General features: G+C 38.7%; 1 protein-coding gene across 4 annotated transcripts in view; it reads left to right on the forward strand.

Annotated features, from left to right (window-relative positions):
* Positions 1–25,650, forward strand: part of or (AP-3 complex subunit sigma-2 or) — a 212,576-nt gene that overhangs the window by 4,398 nt on the left and 182,528 nt on the right. For all 4 annotated transcript variants that reach the window (XM_067148341.2, XM_067148339.2, XM_067148340.2 and 1 more), the window contains exon 2: positions 16,312–16,403. In XM_067148341.2, the coding sequence (XP_067004442.2) occupies positions 16,312–16,403 (92 nt within the window). The remainder of the gene's footprint in view (positions 1–16,311; positions 16,404–25,650) is intronic.

The following is a 25,650-nucleotide window of genomic DNA, read 5'->3' on the forward strand; positions in this document are numbered from 1 at the left end:
TGAAAAGCTACTGCACAAACTTTGTAAATTTTATTTAAATGAACGACTTGATCGACTTTTAAATTTTTTTTGTTGCTATTGGCTTTACGTTGCACCAACACAGGTAGGTTTTACGGCGACAATGGGATAGGAAAGGCCTAGGAGTTGGAAGTAAGTGGCCGTGGCCTTAATTAAGGTATAGCCCCAGCATTTGTCTGGTGTGAAAATGGGAACCACGGAAAACCATTTTGAGGGCTGCCGACAGTGGGATTCGAATCCACTGTCTCTCAGATGAAAGCTCACAACCGCGCGTCCCTGACCGCATGGCCAACTCGCCTGGTACTTTATAAATTAATGCGCACAATCTGTGAAAAGGCCTGTCTGTTATACGCGATCTGTCCTCCTCCACACTTGTCGTTAGTTTATTTAAATGGCTGCTCTGTAAATTGCAATTCCCTATTTTCCAAAATTATTGAAATATTTTACGTTTTATCTCGACCCACTTTCTTGAAACAACCACACCGACAAGCAGGCCCTAATTCCTTTGCACTTACAACATTTTTAGTTTTTGAACTTTAAAATAATCTTCACTTTAATTTCACTTTTTCTTGGCCACGTTTATTTTCCATTTAGTTTTCTGTACACAGCGTTTTTAGGAAGGCTTAAGTGATGAGGAGAAGCACTGTCTGTATCACTCATTGTTTATGCTTAATAAAAGTAAATAATAATGAAAAGTCTACTGTACAAGTTACATTCCTTGAATGATAATAGTTAAAAGCACGGATTTAAATACACAAAAATAAATAACTTACCCCAAATAAATATTACTAGAAGAACTACAGGATACCGAGAACAAGTTTTGTAATTAGCTTTTGAAGCAAAATACTGAATGAAAGGTTGAATGCGATGGTGCAGATCTGGTAGATCACAAACTGGTGTTTGGTACACTTGTTTTGTGACAAACCTCCACAGAAAAATGTCAAGTGACATAATGTTGGGGCTTCTAGGGGGCCAAGTAACCGATGGACTACCTCGATCTGGGAACTCACAATTTAAGAAATCCCTCACAAGTTCCGCATAATGGCATGGTTCATACCTACTTGTTGGATTGACTTATGAGGGCTCCACTTGAAGGACTCGGTGATTTAATTCAGCAGTAGCCTCTGGAACTACGTGCTTGACGTGGTGGCCTCACATCGACAGCAAGCTCCCAGATACCCGAAGGCGCCACTCCCATTTCTTGATTTTTACGCAAGTGAGAACATCGTCAGTTGTTAACAGTCCATACTCTTGCTGAAATCTACATTGCACCAGCATAACAGATTTTAGCTCCACGAGAGAAAGCACACGGAACACCTTTTGCTGTGGAGACAACATGGCTACTGGCATGCACGTTTCTCGTGAATAATGCAGTTTTGCACATGCGCACGCGGTATCACCAGCTGCAAGCGAACACAGAAAACATTTTGAGTTACATTGCTCCATTATCTCGTATTTCCATTATTTCTCAAGTTATTAAATTTTATATTATTATTATAATACCTTTAACCTGGATGCTTGTACATAGTAGCTATTGCAGGACAGCAACCAGCTGGCAGGATCGCTCATACGCCTTTGCTATTCTGGAGATTGAGCTTGTACGCATAAGATCGAATGAGATGCTATATTCAAATGGAAGTTTCGTTCATAACCAAGGTGTATTGATCATTCACACTTAACAGCCATGATAGAATACACTTCATTCTATATGTTGCAAGAAAAACGAAAAAAAAAAAAAAATACTACTTTGGCGCATTGCCACCAATATTTTAATAATTTATAATACATGATATACACAAAGTACATAACTTATAAATGATGTCATTACAATCTTGATGAAAAATTTCATTTTTCAGCTTCTTTCATACAAAGCCAGCCCTGTGTTGTAGGTTTAGTGTGCCTGTATCTTATCTGGAGGCACCAGGCTTGATTCCTGGCCAAGTCGGGGATTTTTACCTGGATCTGAGGGCTGATTTGAAGTCCACTGGGCTTACATGATTACAGTTGAGGAGCTATTTGATGGTGAGATAGCAGCCCCGGTGTAGAAAGCCAAGAATAACAGCCAAGAGGATTCCTCACGCTAATCACATGACACCTCATAATCTGCAGGCCTTCGTGCCGAACAGCGGTCGCTTGGTAGGCCAAGGCCCTTCGGGGCTATTGCGCCATGGGTTATTATGAAAAAATTAATAGTACCCTGTTCATTAAAGAAATACAATCATTAAGTGTAAATTGAACAGAACAAAACAAATCTTTAATTCAGCTTTAAAGTTAATTTCAATGTGAACATTTTGTTGTTTGGCATGAGTAAGAAGATGAACCTGTGTAGTGGTCCTTGATGAGGAAACATGCAGGCCCATATCATCTTTGACGTCAAATTGATTTTCACTGTTTTTACAGCAAACTCTTCACGTTACCAGATTTACATTTCACAGATTTATAAACAGGAGTTTACTGGTTACAAACAAGTGTCAAGTCAGAAAGAGAGAGGGGAATAAGAAAGGAACACGTAAGAGGATGAACACAGTTGCAGTCAGTGTGGGAAGAGAGAGGGCAGAAATAAGAGACAAGGACAAACGTGGAACCACAAGAGGGCAAGGACAATCGCCACATTATCTAATAGATAGGCTCTACATCCATCTCTTCTCAGCTCCCGACAAGCTCATTTCTGCTTCCCGGCAGTCAACACTCATTGAGGACCATCTTGACAGATCTTCAGTCTTCATGTGGGATAAGTGTAGGAAAAGAGGAAAGCTGGATAAATATGGGAAGAAACAGAAGATGAAGACTGAAGATCTGTGAAGGTGGTCCTCTCAATGAGTGTTCGTGCCCCCTTCCTGTTGAAGCTGGGAAGCAAAAATGAGCTTGTCACGAGCTGAAAAGAGATGGATGTAGGACTGAGATTGATGAGGAGAGAGCATGGCAGTTTATGAACATGTGGAGATTATCCTTGTCCTTCTGGGTTTCCGTGTTTGTCCTCGTGTCCTATTTATCTTGCTCTCTCTTCCCATACTGACCTGCCATTGTGTTCATCCTATTGTGTCTCTCTTCTCCTTTACATCCTTACCACAACCCCTAAATACCCTTATAACCATACAAAGAGATATGTACCCCTTATTTACCTGGTTAATGTGATAACTCCAGTGAATATCTTTCCTTATTTTAACACCTAGGTAATCTCAGCAGTCACCATGAGGTACATTCGCTCCATCAACGCAGTATTTAAAACTGAGGGGAATTTTCTTCTTGGTGAAACGACCTTTCATTTCACCCCGTTTATCAGAATACCTCTGTCCGCTGTCCATCTTACAACTTCAACAAGGTCATTTTGCAGTTGCTCATATTTCTCTAACATTCATTACTCTATCATCTGCGAAAAGGTGTATCTGTGATTCCATTTCTTTATTCATATAATAAAGGTTTAATAATATTGCCTTGTGGAACCCCCATCTTAATCATTACAAGATCAGATAATGCTTTATATACAGTACTTTAATTCTTTGAGTTCTATTTTCTAGAAATTTAGCCTTATTTGACCGTGAAAGGAAGTATTAGAAAAGACACCTTTGTCTAGTGCAATAGCCCTAATTTTTGTCAGTAGTCTCCCATGATTACCCTATCAAATGCCTTAAATAGATCAGTAGGTGTACAGTCCATTTGGTCTGCTGAATCTAATATATCTTGCTGGTATCCTGTAAGTTCAGACCCACTGCAATAACCTTCCTTAAATCCAAACTGCCTTCTCTGAAACCAATTAGAAATTTCACAAATGTGTGTAATATAATCAGAGGAGGATGTGAGACTGATTTAGGACATGCATGTTCGTTGTTGTACCAAAGTAGAAGCTGGTTCAGGTGTGTGCGAGTTTTCCTATTGAAGTCAGTGTGCATAATGCATTGTTACTGATTCCAGTTTCGTTCAACATTGTCATTAACTACTTGATAGAGCAGTTGGTACCAGAACTGCCATGGACCCTACTATATGCAGATAATATCGTTCTGGCCAGTGAAATACTGGAATAGGTTGAAGTGGCCCTGGAACGATGGAGAGGATCTGACTCATGATCAGCCTTAAGATGGAAGAATTCAAGCTCATAACTTTGCAGAGCCAGAGCTGTCTACCTTCCCTGATGGTAACGGCAGGTTCAAATAATTTGTATTTACAAGTCCACCTTTTCAATACAACTTAGACTAAACACTAAAAGTGAGTGTTGAATTCAGTAATATAAAAAAAATTCAGAACATGTATCACCCCTTATTGGGCCATCTTCAGCTAGTTTAAACAATAAAAAAGACACCTTAAAAACTATGCAAATATATAAAAATATAGTACAAAATGATCATTGATGAAGTCATGAATGTTAAATTTATTTAAAAATTCAGCTTTATTTCTTAAAATATCTTCTTGTTTCATAGTAAAAGTTTGTAATATTGCTATGGAACACTCTTGTCATAAAGATGGTCTGAATATTTCAGGCTAAGTGGGGGGGAAACGTTCCTTGTTCATATCTGGCGGACAGATTTTAATCATAGAACAGAGTGCTGCTGATAATAATAATAATAATAATAATAATAATAATAAATGACAACACAGAACTCTAATGTCAATATTATTGGTAGTTCTTTCTATTTCTAATGGTATCTATAAAGAAAGAAAATCTTAGCAAGTATCTCAGCTCTGTTACCACCAACGCAAAAGTTGAGACTGTGTCAGACACCTCGTCAAATATGGCTGGATAAAATGATGATCGCTGACACGCATCTTGTGCGACGGATGGATTCCCATTAATCTTTTTTTTTTTTTTTTGCTTTACGTCGCACTGACACAGATAGGTCTTATGGCGACGATGGGACAGGAAATGGCTAGGAGTGGGAAGGAAGTGGCCGTGGCCTTAATTAAGGTACAGCCCCAGCATTTGCCTGGTGTGAAAGTGGGAAACCATGGAAAACCATTTTCAGGGCTGCCGATAGTGGGGTTCGAACCTACTATCTCCCGAATACTAGATACTGGCTACACTTAAGCGACTGCAGCTATCGAGCTCGGTCCCATTAATGTTAAAGGGAGAGTTTACAAGATGGTTTTCCGACTTATCCTCATATATGGCTCTGAATACTGGGCAAGGCAGAGGAAGCATGATTAGCAAATGCATGCCACAGAGATGTGCAGAATTCTGGAATATTGCTGGGGGTCTGTGGGTGTTAATTTGGTCAGCCGAGTACGCAATGAGTACGTGCAGGGATCCTTTGGTGTCACTGTTATTGGTGAGAACTTCGAAGGCAGGTTCCTCAAACGATGTGATGAAGATTATCCTTTGCAGAAAGTTCTTGCCATTGCTGAACATAGAAGATGCCAAGGACGCTCAAGAGCAGCATGGTGGCGAACAGCTGAAACCACTTTCAGGAAGGAGGTCATTCCAGTAACACAGATTTTGATTTTGCATCACTTGGCACCCCTGTTTGCAAGAAACAGGCAGGTGCCATATGGCACCTCTAGGCGCCTCTGTAGTCAACAAATGCAATGCTTCCTTAGCTGTTGCAGTATTGGAAGAACTTGGCTGGCATTTACTCAGTGGGTTATATTTATAAGTAGAAAGGGTGTTATTAGGTGGTTTAATAAATTGAAGAAATTTAGTAATGATTATATTTTTCAAAACACAGGCACAAAATAATTCTTATGCAGAAACTTACCAGTTCTATTTGAACATACTAATATATTACACAGAATGGAGACAGCAGTCTGAAATATGCACAATTAGGCAGTGAGTATTACTACTTGCGAACATGGAACTTGACAGGACATTGCACGCAGAGTCCTACTTGACACTTCATGCACTCAGTGCTTGTCTGGGAGCTCTGTTCTTCATATGCACAGTTCTTTCTTTGTGAATTACACAGGAGGTCATCTAGTCATTCAATAAATTATCAAGTTCTTTGAAATAATTTTAGAAAGTACTAAAACAATTGATCATCTGGGCATCAGCCCTAAATGCAGATGATTGATTGATTGATTGATTGATTGATTAATCCGCTTGAGGGAAAATGGAAATCTCTTCATCCAGATCTTCAGGCACCCATGTTCCTGCTTGGTGGTTCACTTTCTGAGGTTTGTCTTAGGTCCTTCTCTCTCTTCAGTCATGGCATCCTGGGCTTCATCTCCACCCAGTCACAGACCTCCAGATGACGCAACATCAGCTTGTGCCCTTAACTGCTTTTCAAACAAGTTATGACCTCAAAATCGCCATCTTTGAGCAGTCGAAGAGTTTCTTGTAGAGTAAGATCACTCAGAAAACACAAGGGAAGTGTATGTAAAACACCATAATAATTTGTTATTGTGTACATCACCATAATTTTTATTTCCCCTTGTCCAGCTCCTGCCAGGTCACGGTGTTGATGGCACCTCTCCACCATTGCCTCTCCTTCCACCACTCCTCTTCAATAATTTTATTCCAGCCCAGTATTTTTCTTCTGTTCTTGACATCTTGGTCTGGGCCTTCTCCATGCCCTCTTTCCTTCTGTCTTAGCCTCCAACCTCTTGTTTTTGTATCCTTTCGTCCTCCATCCTCATAACCCATCCAAACCATCTCAATTTATTCTTCGCCATGCTATCACTCAGTTTTTCTACCCCTATCTCTTTTAAACATAATTTATTGCAGCTAATGGCCATATGTTACAATAAATAAGAAATAAATAACTAGTCGCATAATTCTTTCAAAGGCTTCCTCTTCGGGCACTTATCGATATGGTAACAATCACAAGTATTATTGCAGAGAGAGCATACACACTTCACGGTAGGAGTATGAAACTTGGTTGTGCGGCAAACTTTGTGGTGAAAACCATGTACCGCAAATCTAGTAACAAGATGACGTAACTCGTAGTTGGAAACTGACCATTCTCTGCTGATCATAGCGTCAGTAGATTAAAAGTCACTCCAAATCTCTGCTTTTTTCCGATAATGCTCTTGCAGTAGCTCGTGATAAGGCGTCGTTGATGGTAGTGACAGGCTGAATCCCAGGTCTTCCAAGAACATTGGTTCTCAGCATAATTCATAGCCCAGTCTGGATGGTGTCCACTTAGAAACACAAAGCACCCTTTTCAGAAAAGTAGCTTAAGCTTCTCGATATATTTCAAATTTGATTTAGTGAGATGTTCCTGTATTAAATGAAGTCCATATGTGATTATTGGTTTTACTTTCATCTGAAATAACGCTAGTGCAGTTCTCAGAGATAATTTTTGCAGGTGCTGAATATCATGAATAGCAAGAATCGCTGCCGACAACCTCTCCTTAACATGGATAGTGAAAGTTGTTCCGTGAATTTGAAATGTTATGCCTAGGTATTTAAATTTGTTTACTGTTTCCATCTCTTCACCCTCGTACGTAATGGTCTCGGACTCACTGTGTCTCCCACCTCATTTGAATGTCATCATTACTGTTTTCTTTTTGTTTATATTCAATTTGTTGAATCAAGCCCAAACTAATAACTTGTCGAAGGCTTCCTGAAGTGCATCTCTAGAAGCTGAAGCAAGGACGATATCATCAGTATAGATGTAGGTTTGTACTCCATCTTAATTGCTTTCATCACATCATGGGTCGCAATGTTGAATAATATAGGACTCGAAGGATCCCCTTGTAATACCCCAATTGTCTGATCAGTTCCTGTGGATATGGATAAAGAATCGTTAATTTGAAGTCTGTTTTGTGCCAAAATGATATTAATTATACGAACTAAAGGGTTGTTCTCACCCAATAAATTTGTTAATTTATCCATCAGTTTTACTCGGTAATTGAGTCGAAAGCCTTAGTGTAGTCCACGATACCCCTGTAAGCATCAGGATCACAAGGATCCCCTTTCCCTTTGTACAAGAGCTTTAGAGTATCCTAGAGGTTCTCCAATGATCCGGAATACAACTCTGTCGTAGGCATTCATTGAACAGAAGTGTCCACGATTCCAGGAGAACAGGAGCCACACTCTTTATGTGTTCATTGTAAATGTTATTTGGTCCACAAGCTTTCTTCATATTCAGCTTGTCGATTATATCTTTTACTTCTTCTTGTGTGAATAGGAGAGAGTTATAAAATTCCAATATCTTGTCAAATCTCTTAGCAGGTCTTGTATCATTAGGTCGGAGGACCTTGGAGAAGTGTTCAACCCAGATTTCCATTGGAATGTCATGAGGGAATTTCGGTATTCTTGGTCTGATCCATAATAGACTATATCTTAACCAATTTCGAATTCAGGAAATCTGTTAGGAATGTATGAGTTTTCCGGGGATTTTTCGATGATACAGACCACTATTTGATCTGTAGTGAACTAAGTATCTCTAGGCCTAAGGTAGAGAAAGTGAAATCTGTCTACAAACGAATAAGAGCAGAAAATCTCCAGGACGAGGAAATTAGACAGAAGTACATGGATATGATTAGTGAGAAGTTTCGAACAGTAGACAGTAAGCAGGTTCAGGATATAGAAAGTGAATGGGTGGCATACAGGGATGTTGTAGCAGAAACAGCAAGTGAATGCCTAGGAACAATTGTGTGTAAAGATGGGAAAAGGCGAACACCTTGGTGGAATGACGAAGTGAGAGCAGCTTGTAAACGGAAAAAGAAGGCTTATCAGAAATGGCTCCAAACAAGGGCCGAAGCAGACTGGGATTTGTATGTAGATAGAAGAAACAGAGCGAAACAAATAGTTGTTGAATCCAAAAAGAAGTCGTGAGAAGATTTTGGTAAAAACCTGGAAAGGCTAGCTCAGGCAGCAGGGAAACCTTTCTGGACAGTAATAATGAATCTTCGGAAGGGAGGGAAAAAGGAAATGAACAGTGTTTTGAGTAATTCAGGTGAACCCATAATAGATCTCAGGGAATCACTGGAGAGGTGGAGGGAATATTTTGAAGATCTTCTCAATGTAAAAGGAAATCATCCTGGTGGTGTTGCGAACAGCCAAGCTCATGGGGAGGAGGAAAATGATGTTGGTGAAATTACGCTTGAGAAAGTGGAAAGGATGATAAATAAACTCCATTGTCATAAAGCAGCAGAAATAGATGAAATTAGACCTGAAATGGTGAAGTACTGTATAGTGGGAAGGCAGGGATGAAATGGCTTCATAGAGTAGTAACATTAGCATGGAGTGTTGGTAAGGTACCTTCAGATTGGACAAAAGCAGTAATTGCACCGATCTATAATAAACAAGGGATCAGGAAGGATTGCAACAACTATTGAGGTATCTCATTGATTAGTATACCAGGCAAAGTATTCACTGGCATCTTGGAAGGGAGGGTGCGATCAGTCATTGAGAGGAAGTTGGATGAAAACCAGTGTGGTTTCAGACCACAGAGGGGCTGTCAGGATCAGATTTTCGGTATGCGCCAGGTAATTGAGAAATGCTACAAGAGGAATAGACAGTTGTGTTTGTTTCGTAGATCTAGAGAAAGCATATGACTGTACCGAGGGAAAAGATGTTTGCTATACTGGGGGCCTATGGAATTAAAGATAGATTATTAGAATCAATCAAAGGCATTTATGTTGACAATTGGGCTTCAGTGAGAATTGATGGTAGAATGAGTTCTTGGTTCAGAGTACTTACAGGGGTTAGACAATGCTGTAATCTTTCACCTTTGCTGTTCCTAGTTTACATGGATCATCTGCTGAAAGGTATAAAATGGCAGGGAGGGATTCAGTTAGGTGGAAATGTAGTAAGCAGTCTGGCCTATGCTGACGACTTGGTTTTAATGGCAGGTAGTGCCGAAAGCCTGCAGTCTAATATATTGGAACTTGAAAATAGATGCAATGAGTATGGTATGAAAATGAGCCTCTCTAAGACTAAATTGATGTCAGTAGGTAAGAAATTCAACAGAATTGAATGATCTCAGATTGGTGATACAAAGCTAGAACAGGTCGATAATTTCAAGAATTTAGGTTGTGTGTTCTCCCAGGATGGTAATATAGTAAGTGAGATTGAATCAAAGTGTCATAAAGCTAATGCAGTGAGCTCGCAGTTGCGATCAACAGTATTCTGTAAGAAGGAAGTCAGCTCTCAGAAGAAACTATCTTTAAATCAGTCTGTTTTCAGACCAACTTTGCTTTATGGGAGCGGAAGCTGGGTGGACTCAGGATATCTTATTCATAAGTGAGAAGTAACAGACATGAAAGTAGCAAGAATGATTGCTGGTACAAACAGGTGGGAACAGTGGCAGGAGGGTACTCGGAATGAGGAGATAAAGTCTAATTTAGGAGTGAACTCGATGGATGAAGCTGTACGCATAAACCGGCTTCGGTGGTGGGGTCATGTGAGACGAATGGAGGAGGATAGGTTACCTAGGAGGATAATGGACTCTGTTATGGAGGGTAAGAGAAGTAGAGGTAAACCAAGACGACGATGGTTAGGCTCAGTTTCTAACGATTTAAAGATAAGAGGTGTAGAACTAAATGAGACCACAACACTAGTTGCAAATCGAGGGTTGTGGCGACGTTTATTCTGCGGACCACCTTTTGAGCAGACTAAAGTGGAAGTGAGTGTATAGACCAGGGGATGGCGTGGGCAACAGGGGCAGCGCCTACGGTGTTGTCATACGGTAGGTGAGGGGGCAAGGGGGGTGCGCTACTCAGAGCGAGTTTTGGCAATGGTGCAGTCAGTGCGGAGCTGCCATACTTACTCACTTGGTGGATGTCCTGAACACGTGGGTGCAGTTCCAATCATAGTCTGTTTAAAACAGCAGTGAGAGAATTTTATCAGTGTGCTTCGCTTTTACAAAAATAGTGTATGTGCGTATTGTGTGCTAATTCATAATTCTTGTAGTCTCTTGTACGTTTGTAGGTTTCTTCTTACTCGTTATTGGATATTATTGTGCAATGGATCCGAGCAAAAATTCACCAGACTGTTATCAGTTGAAGAAGAAACGCAAGATTTTTACGTCCGGCGAGAGAGATATGATTCTGTCTGTTTATAAGCATTTCCGAGCAAATTAGTATTGACGGCGGGATTTGTTTACCTCGTGTGCTGACCCCGGCTCTGAATCCGACTTGGGTGTGCAGCCACTCGATAGTGACACAGGTTAATTACTAAGGCACTAGGTAAGCTGACGCTGAAACCTCCTGCATGATAATAATAATAATAATAATAATAATAATATGTAATAATATTTTTATAAAAATATATTTGTAATAATTAATTTATTGAATTTGTGCTGGACAAAGTGGAGGTGGGACAGGTTTTCGCCTGGATCCCCAACTTCATCTGTCAGTTTCAAGTTATTTCCAGTACGAGTATATAATCATAATAATATGTAATAATATTTTTATAAAAATATATTTGTAATAATTAATTTATTGAATTTGTGCTGGACAAAGTGGAGGTGGGACAGGTTTTCGCCTGGATCCCCAACTTCATCTGTCAGTTTCAAGTTAATTCCAGTACGAGTATATAATCATAACTTCTCTCGCTTATTCATAAATCGCCTGTGAGTAGCAGCTCATTTCAATCAGGAATCAGGCCATATATTTAGATAATAATATGAATAATAAATAATAAAATATTATGTATATTGACAATAATAATATTAATAATTTAATGAATGTAATGCTTACTGTATATGTCAAAAGAATTGGTTCGCAATGCTTTAAGCATGAAATTGTAGTTAGTACATTAAAATTGTGAAAGCCTCCGTGGCTCAGGTGGCAGCACGTCGGCCTCTCAACGCTGGGTTCCGTGGTTCAAATCCTGGTCACTCCATGTGAGATTTGTGCTGGACAAAGTGGAGGCAGAAGAGGTTTTTCTCCGGGTACTCTGGTTTTCCCTGTCATCCTTCATTCTAGCATCTCTCCAGTATCATTTAATTTCATCTGTGAGTCATTGATCATTGCCCCAGAGGAGTGAACAGGCTTCTGCAGCCGGCTCAATTCCTATCCTCACACCAAGATGGGGCTTCATTTATTCCATCCCTGATCCAGTCATTGACTGGAAAAAAGATTGTAGGTTTTCACATTTAAAATGTAATTCAGTAAATTAATTGTTTGAAGATGTAAGCCGTTAAAAAACTGTATTGGATTCTAACACGCATATGTTAATGTATTAATTACTAGCAGAAGTACCCGTTCTTCGTACAGGTTATCAGAAACTGGCTTTAGTTATTCATACTATCGGTGTGACTGACTTCATTAGATATTTATATCACTGGTGTATTTATTTAAGTACGTAGAAATTGTCATGTTTGGCTCTAAATATTAGTTCCTAATTAGCATCGACCTCTAAGACCTTTTGCTACCATGTTTTTCCTTCATTCACACCTAGATATACCTGCTCCCTTCACAAAGCTGCAAGTTTAGTGTAAGTATACTTCCAATAGATAGTACCACAAATATAAATATATTGAATGAATTTGTTTGATCCGACATTTCGTAACTATTACAAATGATCAAGGAAATACGCGAAAAAAAAAAAAAAAAAAAAAAAAAAAAAAAAGACTATAATTATCAAGAATTATAATTCTCAGGGTTTGTCACTCATGTCGCACATCATATGATGAATATGAGTATAAATGTTAAAAAAAATTTCCAAGTCATTGGCGTAGCATTTTGACAATTGTGTACAGTATACAGGTTGTTTTCATGGTTACAATGATCGTAAAAGTGGACCAAAATATCGGCACTAATAACTTCAGTGATCCTACTACTCCATGAGTTGATAGAAAATAGTTTAAACTATAGGTTACAGACTCCGCAAAATGCTGAAACCTAAGCCAGTACGTAAAAACGGAGGCCCGTCGGCAACCGCTGGTCGCTGTACTACAGAGATCTCTGGGGCTATTATTTTTATACTTCACTCCCTTTCCATCCCTGCCCAAAGGAGTGCTATGAACGTCTTACACAACAGTTTATTTTTTCTACATAGTAAGTCATATGTGTATCAATTTTGGTTGGCAGCTATGCCCAACCGTACATGCATAATCTTGCTGCTGTAGAATTCTGGAGCTGACGTTGCCATGGTTACGGCCGTTCGTTTCTTTATCCGATTCCTAGAGCAGGGGTAGTATGATTCCAATATCTCCATAACAGTTGGTTTTAGGGCCTTCAAACATGGTTTTCGAATCCGAAAGGTTTACAGAGTTTTGTTCTGTGCGTCAAGGGGCTTAAAATGAGCTTTGTCTCGTCTTTGTACGACAAATTCTATTTCGCCTATATTAGCCTATTATTTTAATAGTTTTATATCTCCCCTCGTCGCCACCCCTCAAATTGTTTTGAAAACAATTACTCACCCATATTACTCACTGGCAATGTAGCTTTCTACAGGTGAAGTAATTTTTAAAATCGGTTCAGTAGTGTTTGAGTCTATCCATTACAAAAAAATATACAAATTTTTCCTCTTTATAATATTAGTATAGAAGTATTTACATCCCGACACATACGGTTGCCATCAGAAAGGGCATCCAGCCGTAAAACAGGGTTTAATCCACATGTGCGACACAGTTTGCACCCGCAACCTCACAGGTGTGGGTAAAACGATAGAAGAAGAAGATGATCATTTTTTAAAAATTCACCTGCTTTTCAGTCTTTTCACCCCCTTAAGTGGATTTTCCAAAAAGTGTGTTCATTTCTAAGAGGAGATTCCAAGTACAAATTTTAAAGTCTGTAACATCATCTTTTTTGAGATATATGTATCCTCATATACATAATTCAACTCCTTCCTCACTTTCTTTCACCCCCCCCCCCCCCTCCCCCTTTTAAGTGGATTTTCTGAAAACGAATATTTGTGTTCTTTTATATTTAAAGAGCATTCCAAATATCAGTTTTCATGCCTGTAACATGTTAAGTTTTTGTGATTTATTGTAGATAATTTCGCTGCTGTAGAATCCTGGAGCAGACGTTGCCATGGTTACGGCAGTTCGTTTCTTTAACCGATTCCTATAGCAGGGGTAGAGTGGTGCCAATATCTCCGTAATGGTTGGTTTTAGGGCCTTAAAACATGGTTTTCAGGCCCGTAAGGCTTACCGAGTTTTGTTCTTTGCTTCAAAAGGATTAAATTGAGCTTTGTCTCGTCCTTATACATTTAAAGATAAAAACTTCATTGTTCCGTATTGAAATTATTGATGTTAAAAATTAAATAATTGAAAAGGAGGTTCAACCTATTCAATACTTAAAAGAAGGAAATGCAGTAATCACATTCCTATTTAAATGGGACCGGTTTCGACCTTAGTCCAGGTCATCATCAGCCGTAAAAAGATGTACAATGTTTATGAATATTGGAGGTCAGTTTCACACTTTGATAGGCACAAAGACACGACACCACATTCTGTATGCACAAAGTCACAACACTATCAACTAATATACGAAGATCAAAAATAACTAGAAGTCGCTGACGAATAGATTTGTAGTAGAAAGCCGCTAGCTCCTGGTGATCAGCGCGGCACATTCAAGGTCATGCGCTGCGGTCGAACGCCAAAGTGGAGTGGAGAATGTTTTGAAGGTCTAGAATTTGTCACGGTTGCGGGAAGTTAAGTACGTATATAAAAATATACGACGCAAATCAGAATAATTGAGTGAGTACTTGTACTTCTGCTAAGTTCTTGGAAAACAGTTGACTTGAAAAAACAATTGTAGAGAGAAGAAAAAATGTAGTAAATATCGGAAAACAAATGAAAACTTATATGCACCGTGCGCTATTTTTAAATGAAAAATTTTTAGGTTATGATTGAAGTAGTCGAAGTTGGTGCAAGTCAAGAGTTAAAATTTGAAAGAGGAGAACCGAAATGAAGGTCGTGGTTTTTTTTTTTTTTTTGGAGAAGGAAGAATAAATTAAACGAGGAAGAGTGATAGTGAAATAAGAGAAAGAATAAAAGAAATTGAAGTTAGATGGTAATGAGGAAGGAAAAGATAGGGAAATGAAGGAGGGGTAGTTTAGGGTGGGTTAGGAGGGTGGGTTATTGGAGGTAGAAAATGTGGGTGGGAACTATGTAAGGCATGGAAAATAGAATTGGGGTTTTGGAATTTGGAATTTTTGAGAAGAAGAATTAGGAAGTCAAAAAGGATATTGGGTTTTTCAGAAATGTCGTTTAAATTGAAATTAGGGTTGAAGTATTGGTCAAGGTGGATAAAGCAATTTTCAGTAATGTTTAAGAGGGGGCCTTTGTTAATGATTTTAAGTATATTTAAGTCATTGTCAATACTGGTGAAACTATGCTTGGAGTCTTGTATGTGCTGTCCTATGGCAGAGAATCTGTTGTATTTAATGGCGTTGACGTGTTCAGAGTACCTGATATTGAAGTTGCGGCCAGTTTGTCCGACGTAGGAGGAATTGCAGTTGTTGCATTTAAATCTGTATACACCAGATTTAGAAAAAGCATTAGACTTATTTAGAGATTTAGAGTTGTGTAAGATATCAAGACTTCTATTGTTAGTTCTAAAAGAAATTTTCATATTATGTTTTTTAAAAATATTAGTTATTTTATAAGCATCCTGAGTGAAAGTGAAGGTGGAAAAACTAAGTTTTGAAAAATACATTAACAAACTACTGGAGAAAAATAGCATAATTTTACCTGAGGGGAAAAAAAAAAAAAAAGGAAGAACTTAACTTAACAGTGCCAAATGGTACCTGTAGGCACTTGAGGGTTAATAGTTTATTAATGTATGTCAGTCTTTGCGGCAAGTCATCAACCTTGAGGGTGGTCAGGTCTTCAAATTGCACTACTGAGGCTTATACAGTTGTAAGAAAACTTCAGAATCTGTTGGTGCTGTAATTAGCGTTGTAGGCAAGTTGTGGAGTGAAGTAGTTTGTTCATGCTTTCTTCGCTGCTGTTACAGCATGGTTGACCAACATCTAGACACACTTGTGCCCCAAATACCATTACTTAATACCTCACATTCTTCAGCAACTATTGTAGTTTTGAAACAATGAATGAAACTTAAATTTCAGTGCAAGTTACATTTTGCTATGTCCTATGCCAAGAGGCAGATGGAAAAAGATACTGCACCTATAAAGAAATCGCTGTAGGTTGATTTTATAAATGTTTGGATAAAGTGTTCATTTTTTGCATTTTTGTTTATATTGTAATTTTTTGTTCTAATTGTTAGACTCTTCAGTCTGTTGAAGCTAAGTTTTGAAAAAATACATTTATAAACTACTTGAGAAAAATAGCATAATTTTACCTGAGGAAAAAAAAAAAAGGAAGAACTTAACTGAGTCGAGACTGAAAAGAAATGGTTTCACACATTTCAGAATATTTTGTTGAGCAGAATATAATTTGTGCTTATGACTGTTTATTTTCACATTTCTGATTTATTTATGGAGTGTTTTCTTTCTCTTAACAGAATGAGGATATGCAGCAACAGATAATTAAAGAAACATTTCAGCTTGTATCAAAACGGGATGATAATGTGTGCAACTTTCTGGAGGGAGGCAGGTAAATATTTCTTGTTTGTTTATTTGTTGTTGTTGTTGACATGTTTTCTATACTGCTGTTGCAAGATGCTCAAGAAATTTTTTTTTGGTTAAGTATACTTTAACATACGAACAGATTAGTATACCCCTGTATGTTTAGTTTTTTTATAGTTCTGATGTTTTATTCAAGTCCTGTCCTTGGTTTGGTAAATATTGTAAGAATAATTATATTTTATTTAGACTTCCAAGAATGGCCCCTGTGTGGTTTACGTGGTTAGATGTTGGCCTTTCATTACTGTATCTCAGGTTCACATCTTGGTGATATGTCAAGTTTGTGCTGGACAAGATGGAGGCAGAAAAGGCTTTTTCTGGCATCTTCGATTTCCACTGTCAGTTTAATTCCAGTATCTCTTCATAATCATACGTCATCACCTCAAAAGCTTGTCGCAATCCATGCCAGCTGGTATGTTTGTATACCTTGATAGTAGTTCTGACTTCATTGTCTGACCTGGAACTTGACTAGAATTGGATTAAATATAGAGTTGGACAAATGTTTGTAGCATTAGACAGTAAACAGCATTGTGATTGAATGTTTTGCATGTATAGCTGTAGTATAGGACATAGATAACAGACCCTGAGTTGAAATGAAAACTAAAAATTAAGGATATTGTGTATTTTAGTTTTTTTTAATTGAAAAGGAAGAACCACTGAACGAAGAAAAAAAGTTCTGTGCTGTTCATGGAGATAATGCCTTAGCTGCAAATACTGTTTCGAAGTAGTTCATTTGGTTTAGAAGTGGCAATTTTGATCTTGAAGATCGTGACTTTTCAGTAGACTTGCAGTTTGATAAGCTGTGGTTATCTCACTAATTTTAAAAATGAAACAGAATTAAAATATTCATGAAATAAAATATTCAATTGTCAGACTATGTACTCACACCTAGTATCTACCTAACTACTTACACATACAATTGTTGGTGGGCGCCAGCTACAAATAAATGTAACGATAATAGAATGAGAATCTTGAATATCTCCAGGGTGTGAGGTAATAAGCTTACTTTGATAGCATAACATATAGGTTCTGGGAAAAGGACATTGAAGTTTGGTTTCCCCATTAAAATTTGAGGTTATCTGATCTACTATTGCAATAAAACAATTCATTGTATTTTATACTAAACAAAATATATTCTTTAAATTGATAAATGAAATGGCAAGACTTGTTGCGATAATATAGATAATATAAATTCTGAAATTACAACTGAAAGAAACTCTAGGCATTAAATTTGAAATCCTCTTGACCGGACATTTAAAAGTTGTACAAGAAATTTATCCCTCACTGGTTCACTTAATTGTATTGTGAACACTTTAAGTGTTATTACGATGTATTCCTTTGAATTGGTATCATCTGTAGGTATCTCAAACCTAATTTGATGAAGTATCCTTTTAGTTTCACAAATGAGATATAACATACCAATATACAGTCCCTGGCCAGATTATTAGGCCACCTCCAAGAAAAGATGTAAAATATACAGTATGCTTTTAGTTGCCATATTTCTTGTCAAGTTCATGGTCATTTAACACTTGGAATACATCACTCACTTATTGTTGGTCAATAATATGTAATCCTGACTGTTGACCAGTTCTTAAACTGCCAATAATGTAACAAATTAACAAAGTAATCTAGACATATCTATTCCCTGAAAATGTTCTGTTCATTGTTTAGCATCATTTAGCTCAGTGTCAGCGTATCAGTGCGGTCTGTGAAGTTGGCTTTGATGGAATTATTGTGATTTAGTTCATTGGCGCAGTTTCTTTCAATTTCTTTCAAATAAGTTTTGGCAGTTCCCTCACTAGGACAAAATTTTCAGAGGAATTTCTGAATATTGACATGGGCAAGCTCAGAGATGTAACAGATGAACAGTAATAACTCATCTTTTAACAAAAGAGAACTATAATATAAGTGAAATATCCCGAAAATGCAATGTTTCACGACAGTCAATCCGAAGAATAAAGGAGAAATTAGAAAAGGGCTTGACTTTGAGCGCTAGGAGGAAAGGTTCCTGTGGTCGGAAAAAGATCATTTCGCCAAAAGGTGAACGTAAATTAATAAAAATAATTAAAGAAAATAGAACTGCAATGAATAAAGATGTGGTGGATAGTTTAAATGAGGTGGGAATTCCAGCATCTGAAAGAACAGTTCGGCGAACATTGAAGAACCTTGGGATCAAGAGCTGCAGGCCAGCAAAGAAACCAAAGCTCATAGAAAGGATGAAGAATCAAAGGTTCCAGTGGGCCAAAAAGTACAGGAACTTCACTGCTGATGACTGGAGGAAGGTGAGTATCAGTTCTGGAAACTATTTTCACATTAATACATTGATTATAGCAAAGTCTAGCATGCACTGTAATTTGTTTTGCAGATGTGCTTCAGCGATGAATCGACTTTCGAGGTATTGTCTGACAGGAAACAGTATGAGAAACGCAGGCCTAATGAAAAATATAATGAAGACTGTATTGTACAAACTGTGAAACATCCTTAATAATCTGTAATGATTTGGTCAGTGATAAGTGCTAAGGGACTTGGGCGCCTTTACGTAGTGGAAGGGATGATGAATCAAGTGCAATATAAAAAGGTGCTTGTAACGCAACTCCTCCGTCAGCTGCACGATTGGTATCCAAATGATGAAGAAATAATATTTATGCAAGAATCTGCCTCATGTCATACTGCAAAATTTGTGAAAAAGTTTCTGGCTGACAATAAAATACTGTTACTAGACTGACCTGGCAACTCACCTGATCTGAACCCCATTGTGAACATCTGGGAGCTGCTAAAGCGTCAAATTGTCAAAGAAAGAATCATAAACAAAGTGACATTGGTTGAGAGAATCACTTGGCATTGGAATTCAAATGAACATTTGGTACCAATGGCTGTAAACAATATAGACAGCATGCCTCAATGAATTCAAGAAGTAATTAAAGCAAGAGGTGGCTTGACAAAATATTGAGCTGTTGGTCTCAACATGGTGTTATCACTTTAAAACTGTAATGTCATGTTCATAAATGTTTACAAATGTTATTTGTACACTTAACACAAGAAAATTAAAAGATAAAACAAGATATATTTGTTTTTTCTAAATAATCTGAGTGGCCTAATAATTTAGCCAGGGTCTGTAAATGGTCTGTTATTGGACATTATAAATTTTCCAGCTAACTCATTTCTGGTTGCCAGCATTTTGCCCCCGTGTGCTAGGTTGGGCTCGTCAGTTGGTACCTAGCACACCTACCAAGACGCATGGCCAGTGCATACCGTGGAGGCTACTGCGTAGGCTACTTGAAGCCACCGGCACTGCCAATGCACTATGAGAGACTTTGTCTCATTACCAAAAATTGATGCCTGCTTGGCCATCAGATGATATAGATGTTGATTCCCATAGGGAATCTGAAATATTTGTCCCAAATGAGTAAATTTATAATACCAATCTAAATGGTCCGTTATTGGACATTGTAAATTTTCCAGCTAACTCATTTCTGGTTTGTTATAAATTTACCCATTTGGGACAGATATTTCAGATTCCCTATGGGAATCAGCATCTATATCATCATGAGATATAACATGGCTTGAAATTATATTCACACTTCACAATCAACTTTACAAGTAATTCACTGATAACTGTTAGTCTGTATTACAACTCAATCATGACACGTCTCTCCTTCCAACTCGCTCCCTGACCAAATGTGGCCTCACTCTCCTTCCAGCTGAACTACGATATAATTATTAAATTAATGTAGTAATGGTCCACCTTTCAGTACTATAATATGCTATATTCTAAATTACATTAATTAGGGACTAGTTTCGGCCAAAGCTGGCCATCTTCAGTCTTAATATAAAACTTCTAATAACTAAACAAATGTACATGCACACAATTGACATAAAACAAATAAAAAAAATTATACAATTGATATTAAAAACTGGGATGAAATTATGAGTAAATTTGAAAATAACTAGGTTCTAACATGAGTATGCCCAGCATCGAGACTCTTTCATGTATTAATATGCACAGAACTGTTGGTTCTAATACTGCTAATCATTACTGATTCAATTGTAAACGGGAACTGGTAAATGTTGATCCTATAGTTCATCACCAAATCTATTTGAGCGGTGTTAGCCATATGCAAGTCATTGGACACCGCTGTAAATAACCACTAGCTGACGGAGAACTGTTAGATGTTGTTTCATCATCAATCAAAGTAATAAAATGAGATGAGATGCTCTCATTGTGCTTGTTAAATCATGCTGAAATGTTGTTGGACATTGTCAGGACGGCACATGAAGATGTGTTTAAAACGGATACATTGTGTCTGGTATAAAATTTACAATTCATTGCGTTGCCCATGAAGTTAACCTGAATAAATTAGATAAAATTAAATTAATGAATTGAATGAGAGAATGTGTTAGATGGCATAGGTTATATGAGACTTGCCTCTCGATACAGCATGTGGTGTGTGGCCTATTGTTGTGTGTGCGTCAGACTAACTGTTGTGAGATTTAAATCAAAAGGAGGTGTAACCGTTTTCAGCGGTTGCACAGATACACAGTTAAAAGGGGAGGAAAATAAATGCAATTACACAGTACCTTAAAGCCTTGACACACAAGAAACATCTGATGAACTGCGCCGCATACAACACAATATCAGGTTGGGGAACTTGACGACAATAAACGTGGAACGGGACCGGGAACTTACCAAAGGCCATATGGATGCAAAGGTTGCGGGTTTCCAAAAAGCCAACAGTGATCTCTTGTTTTCAAGATATTATTTTCGAAAATTGACATTACGAGGCAACTTCCGAACAAATGCAGCTATACACAAAATCTACAGTAGATACACAATTTGAGAAATACGAATTAGACGTTCTTTGACAAGAGCTTGCTATAAGACCAAGGTGTTAAGCAAATATATCTTAACACAAATCAAGTTCTACGATACAGTCTTGAAGGTAAGCGGAAACACAACATGTTATTACAATTTAGAGTGAAGCTAAATGTGCTTTCAAACATCTGAGCAATAGAGTGGTGACGAGGGCAAACTCCTATGTGATATACTAACGAAAATTAACTGCATATTAAAACTGGACTGAAAACAACAGTGCTTACCCTAAGGCAGCCCATCCTGGGAGCGAGGTCACGCTGACATGCGTCAAAACAGCTGGACTCACGATAGAACGAAAGACAACGAAATCCAGTCTTGCTCACTTTAAAAAAGGAAGACTGGCCTTGGTGCGATTACGGTGTGGCCAATCAGAGCACAGGAGCTTGCCTATCGCCACCCAGATTCACCAATCACAACTCTTTATCCAGTCGCAATGTTTATACAATTTTCTCGAACACATATACAGACACAAATCGTGAACTTTCCATTTTCCAGAATAGAAAGGACATATTTCTAGAATCCATAACTGACAGGGGCCAACACACCCTGTTCTAAAAGTTCGTGTCACAACCTTAATGGACCGTTCCAGCTAATATTGAACAATAATCTAGTAGTTACAATTAAAATATGCTACAAAAATATTTTACACTGTACAGGTTAGGTAGCTAAATGGAATATGAATAAAATATTCTAGCACAACACTCCACTTCACACAGGAAGTCTTCCTTAAAGAATAGGTTTACAAATAAAATATTCTACAAACACATTCCACATCCTAGAGATTCTACACAGGTCTCATCTTCCTCCCCCCGAAAATCGAGCTCCGCTCGACAATTAATCTAAGATTACTGGGAGGTGGCGGTTGATCACTTCTGGAACTTGCACATCATAGCACAGATTAGTAAACATACATAAAGGTATTCACAACTATAGTTCTCGGAAAGTTTGATAGTCATCCTACTAACAACATTGATTTTCATCCAGTTGAACTTCTAACAATGAAAACAAACTGTCACTACACCAACGTCCTTTCAGTAGCTAGGATAATTTTAAAGCTTAAGGTTTACATATAAAGACAACATACATGCCTAAAAATGTGATACAGTGCAAAATGCATTTGCTCAAAAGAATGCACTGACCATCTTAACTGTGTCCACAGAAAGGATGTACACTCTTTCCTTCTGTTAAATGTCAGTAATTCAGAGCGTATTCACTTTCTGTAAGAAAGCGTCCAATGCCTCCTTCTTATCAAAGTTATGGAATAAGTCGATCTTGCACCACTTTTTGCACCAATCATAGGATTGAACTTTGGACAACTAGGCCACCGGTTCTTGCTGATGATGTGGCTGCCGACACGGCCGTTTGCCAGCAGCCTCCATTCAAGTTCAGTCCAAACCAGGTTGCTAGGTGAGGTGCAGTCTAGCCAGACTGCCTCCATTGGGACATTTAGTCACAGGATTGTGGTGCTGGATGGTATCGCCCAAGGTATAGAGTGTGCCTCTCATCTTGGCACTTCAGGTTGGCGTCAGAAGAAGTTGGTCATTGCAGCCACTGTAACATAAACCAACACGCAGCAGGCAGGGGAATACTTGAGGCAAAACTACCCTACCGGACGCTAAGATCTTTGAGAAAACCAGTTTTCAAGGAGGGTTTGAGATCTTTCTTTAATTCACTGACTAGCATAGTGTCACCCAATGGGTGGTTCAATGAGTATCAAGTGGGACACACCAGGGACATTAGAGCACATAACCCCAGGGTAAGCACTGTCTACAATCCATACATTTTAGAGAAGTTTATGGTGGGGGTGAAGGGATACTATAGGAGAATAAATTCCAATCAGTGACCCTAAACTAAAACCTACCTAACTTATCATACTAAATCCATAACACTAAGGTAGATATATGCTAGAGGATACCTAATGTATTTACCCACACAATTACAGTCATGACTAACACAAATTACTTATGGTTAGGGTATAGATATAATGCTTGCTGGCCAGCATCTAAAACTTACAAATACCTTACAACAAACTTATCATTACCTTACAACTAAATCTTACAAATACCTTACAACTAAATTTACAAGGTCACCAACAATGGTATTTACCCCTTCCAACATGACTTAAGGTACCTTTACTTGAGAGAAGTGGTCTCTGCTGATCCTTTTCCTTTCAGGATCGCTCACCAATAATGACACCGAGGTAAGGAACTTTAAGATGGTGCAGGGACCTCGAAATCTGGGGGCCAACTTACTGATAACGTGGTCCGCAGCACTACTGACGGGGTGCGTTTAAATAAACACCTGGTCACCCACAGACTGATTGTGCGGCCTTCGCCCTTGGTTGTAATTACGCTGGACCTTAGCGTAATAAACCTTCAAGTTTTTTCCTGCACGGTGCCAATTAGCTCGGATCTTTTCTGGGCTGGCATCGTCAGGCAGAAGATCATTAACTAACCACAGATTAGATAGTGGAGAATTTGGAGTAATGGCCAACATTAATGAAGCAGGTGTTTGCTTGTGGCTTTCATGGACAGCAGTGTTAAATGCAAACGACAACCAATTTAGTGATGAATCCCACTTAGAGTGGTCAGCGGAGTGATAAGCGATGAGGGCAGATCTCAGGTTACAATTCACTCTCTCAGCATAATTTGGCCTTGGATAATACCGGGTAGTCATTACATGAGCAATGGATAGATAAAAACAGAAATTCCAGAACTGGACAGAAGTAAAAGCTCTTGCATTATCACTCACCAAATTGACAGCGTCCAAATGAAGCAAATACCTGTTTCAGGCATGAGATAGTGGTGTTGGCGTTAGCCATACGAGTTGGGAACAGCCATGTAAAACGCAAAAAAGCGTCAACACACGCAAGTATGAAACGATGGCCGTTCTGTGATCTCGGGAAGGGACTGTAGTCTATGAATAATCTCTCCATTGGACGAGAAGCTTGCTCGGAAGACAAGAGACCTAGACGAGTATTAGGGGCAGGTTTACTGATGTTACAAGTCTTATAGGATTTGACAAGGGTTCGGATCTCACCATCCATGGATTTCTAAATGAAGTGCTTATGAATTTTCTCTCTGGTTTTGAAAATGCCCAGATGACCCCTCGCTGGGGATTCATGAAAATACTTGAAGAGAGCCGGAACTAGGTTAGTTGGGACGACAATTTTGGGGTCTCTGTGACCGCGAGCAGAACAATACAAGACACCATTCTTAAGGACGTAAAGCTTAACATGGTCACTGGATTTAATCCTGTCGATAATAGCTTTTAACTCAGTGTCGTCCTCCTGATGTTCGGTTATATCTTTGAAAAGGAAGGGAGAGTTAGTGAGAACTACATTCACAAAGGCTGATACTTGTTCGGGAGAGGAGTCTGCAGGCTCTGATTGAGGGTCAGAGCTGCCTGGATAGAACATCCTACTGAGGTCATCAGCTACAACATTTTCCGTGCCACGAATGTGGCGAGCTTCAAATTGGAAGGCTGAGATGTGCACTTCCCAATGCGCAAGATGACCGGTGCTTTGTGGTTTGGCCAGTACACAACTAAACGCCTGATTATCAGTTTCAGGATCGAAAGGGAGATGTTCCAGGTACATTCTGAAGCATTCTAAACAGAAGACAACAGCTAAGGCTTCCAACTCATTAATGGAATAATTTCGTTCAGCACGATTCAGGGCACGGGAAGCATAAGAAATAGGACGACGCTCCTCTTGAAATTCCTGAAGGAGAACACCGGATATGCCTGAGGAAGAGGTGTCAGTCTGAAGGATGAAGCATTTAGAAAAGTCTGGCATAGCCAGTACAGGAGCATTACATAAGGCGGATTTCAAGTCGCAAAAGGCTTCACATTGGGCATCACCCCACACAAATTTGGCATCCTTTCTTCTCAAGGCATTTAATGGGGCTGCCCGTTCAGCAAAATTAGGAATGAATTTACGAAAAAATTAACCATGCCAATGAATCTGGCTACAGCCTTGACGTCCTTTGGCATGGGAAAATTTTGGATGGCGGCAGTATGATACTGATCGATTGAGACACCCTTCCCCGACACAATATGGCCTAACGACATCTGGGGTTGTGTGAAAGAAACCTTGGTAGCCTGAAGGGTTAGTCCTGCTTTATACAGTCTTTGAAGGACTTTGTTGAGATGGACAAAATGTTCCTCAAAGGTTTCACTGAAGATTACCAAATCTTCAAGGTAATTATAGACAAACTTGAACTTAATGTCAGATAAAACATAATCCAGTAACTGACTAAGGACAGCAGCTCCCATCGCTAGCCCGAATGGAACTCGCTCAAATTCATAGAGGTTCTAATCAGTAGCAAAAGCTGCGAGGTGCTTG

This window comes from Anabrus simplex, chromosome 5 (genome assembly GCF_040414725.1).
Source record: "Anabrus simplex isolate iqAnaSimp1 chromosome 5, ASM4041472v1, whole genome shotgun sequence".
NCBI lineage: Eukaryota > Metazoa > Arthropoda > Insecta > Orthoptera > Tettigoniidae > Anabrus > Anabrus simplex.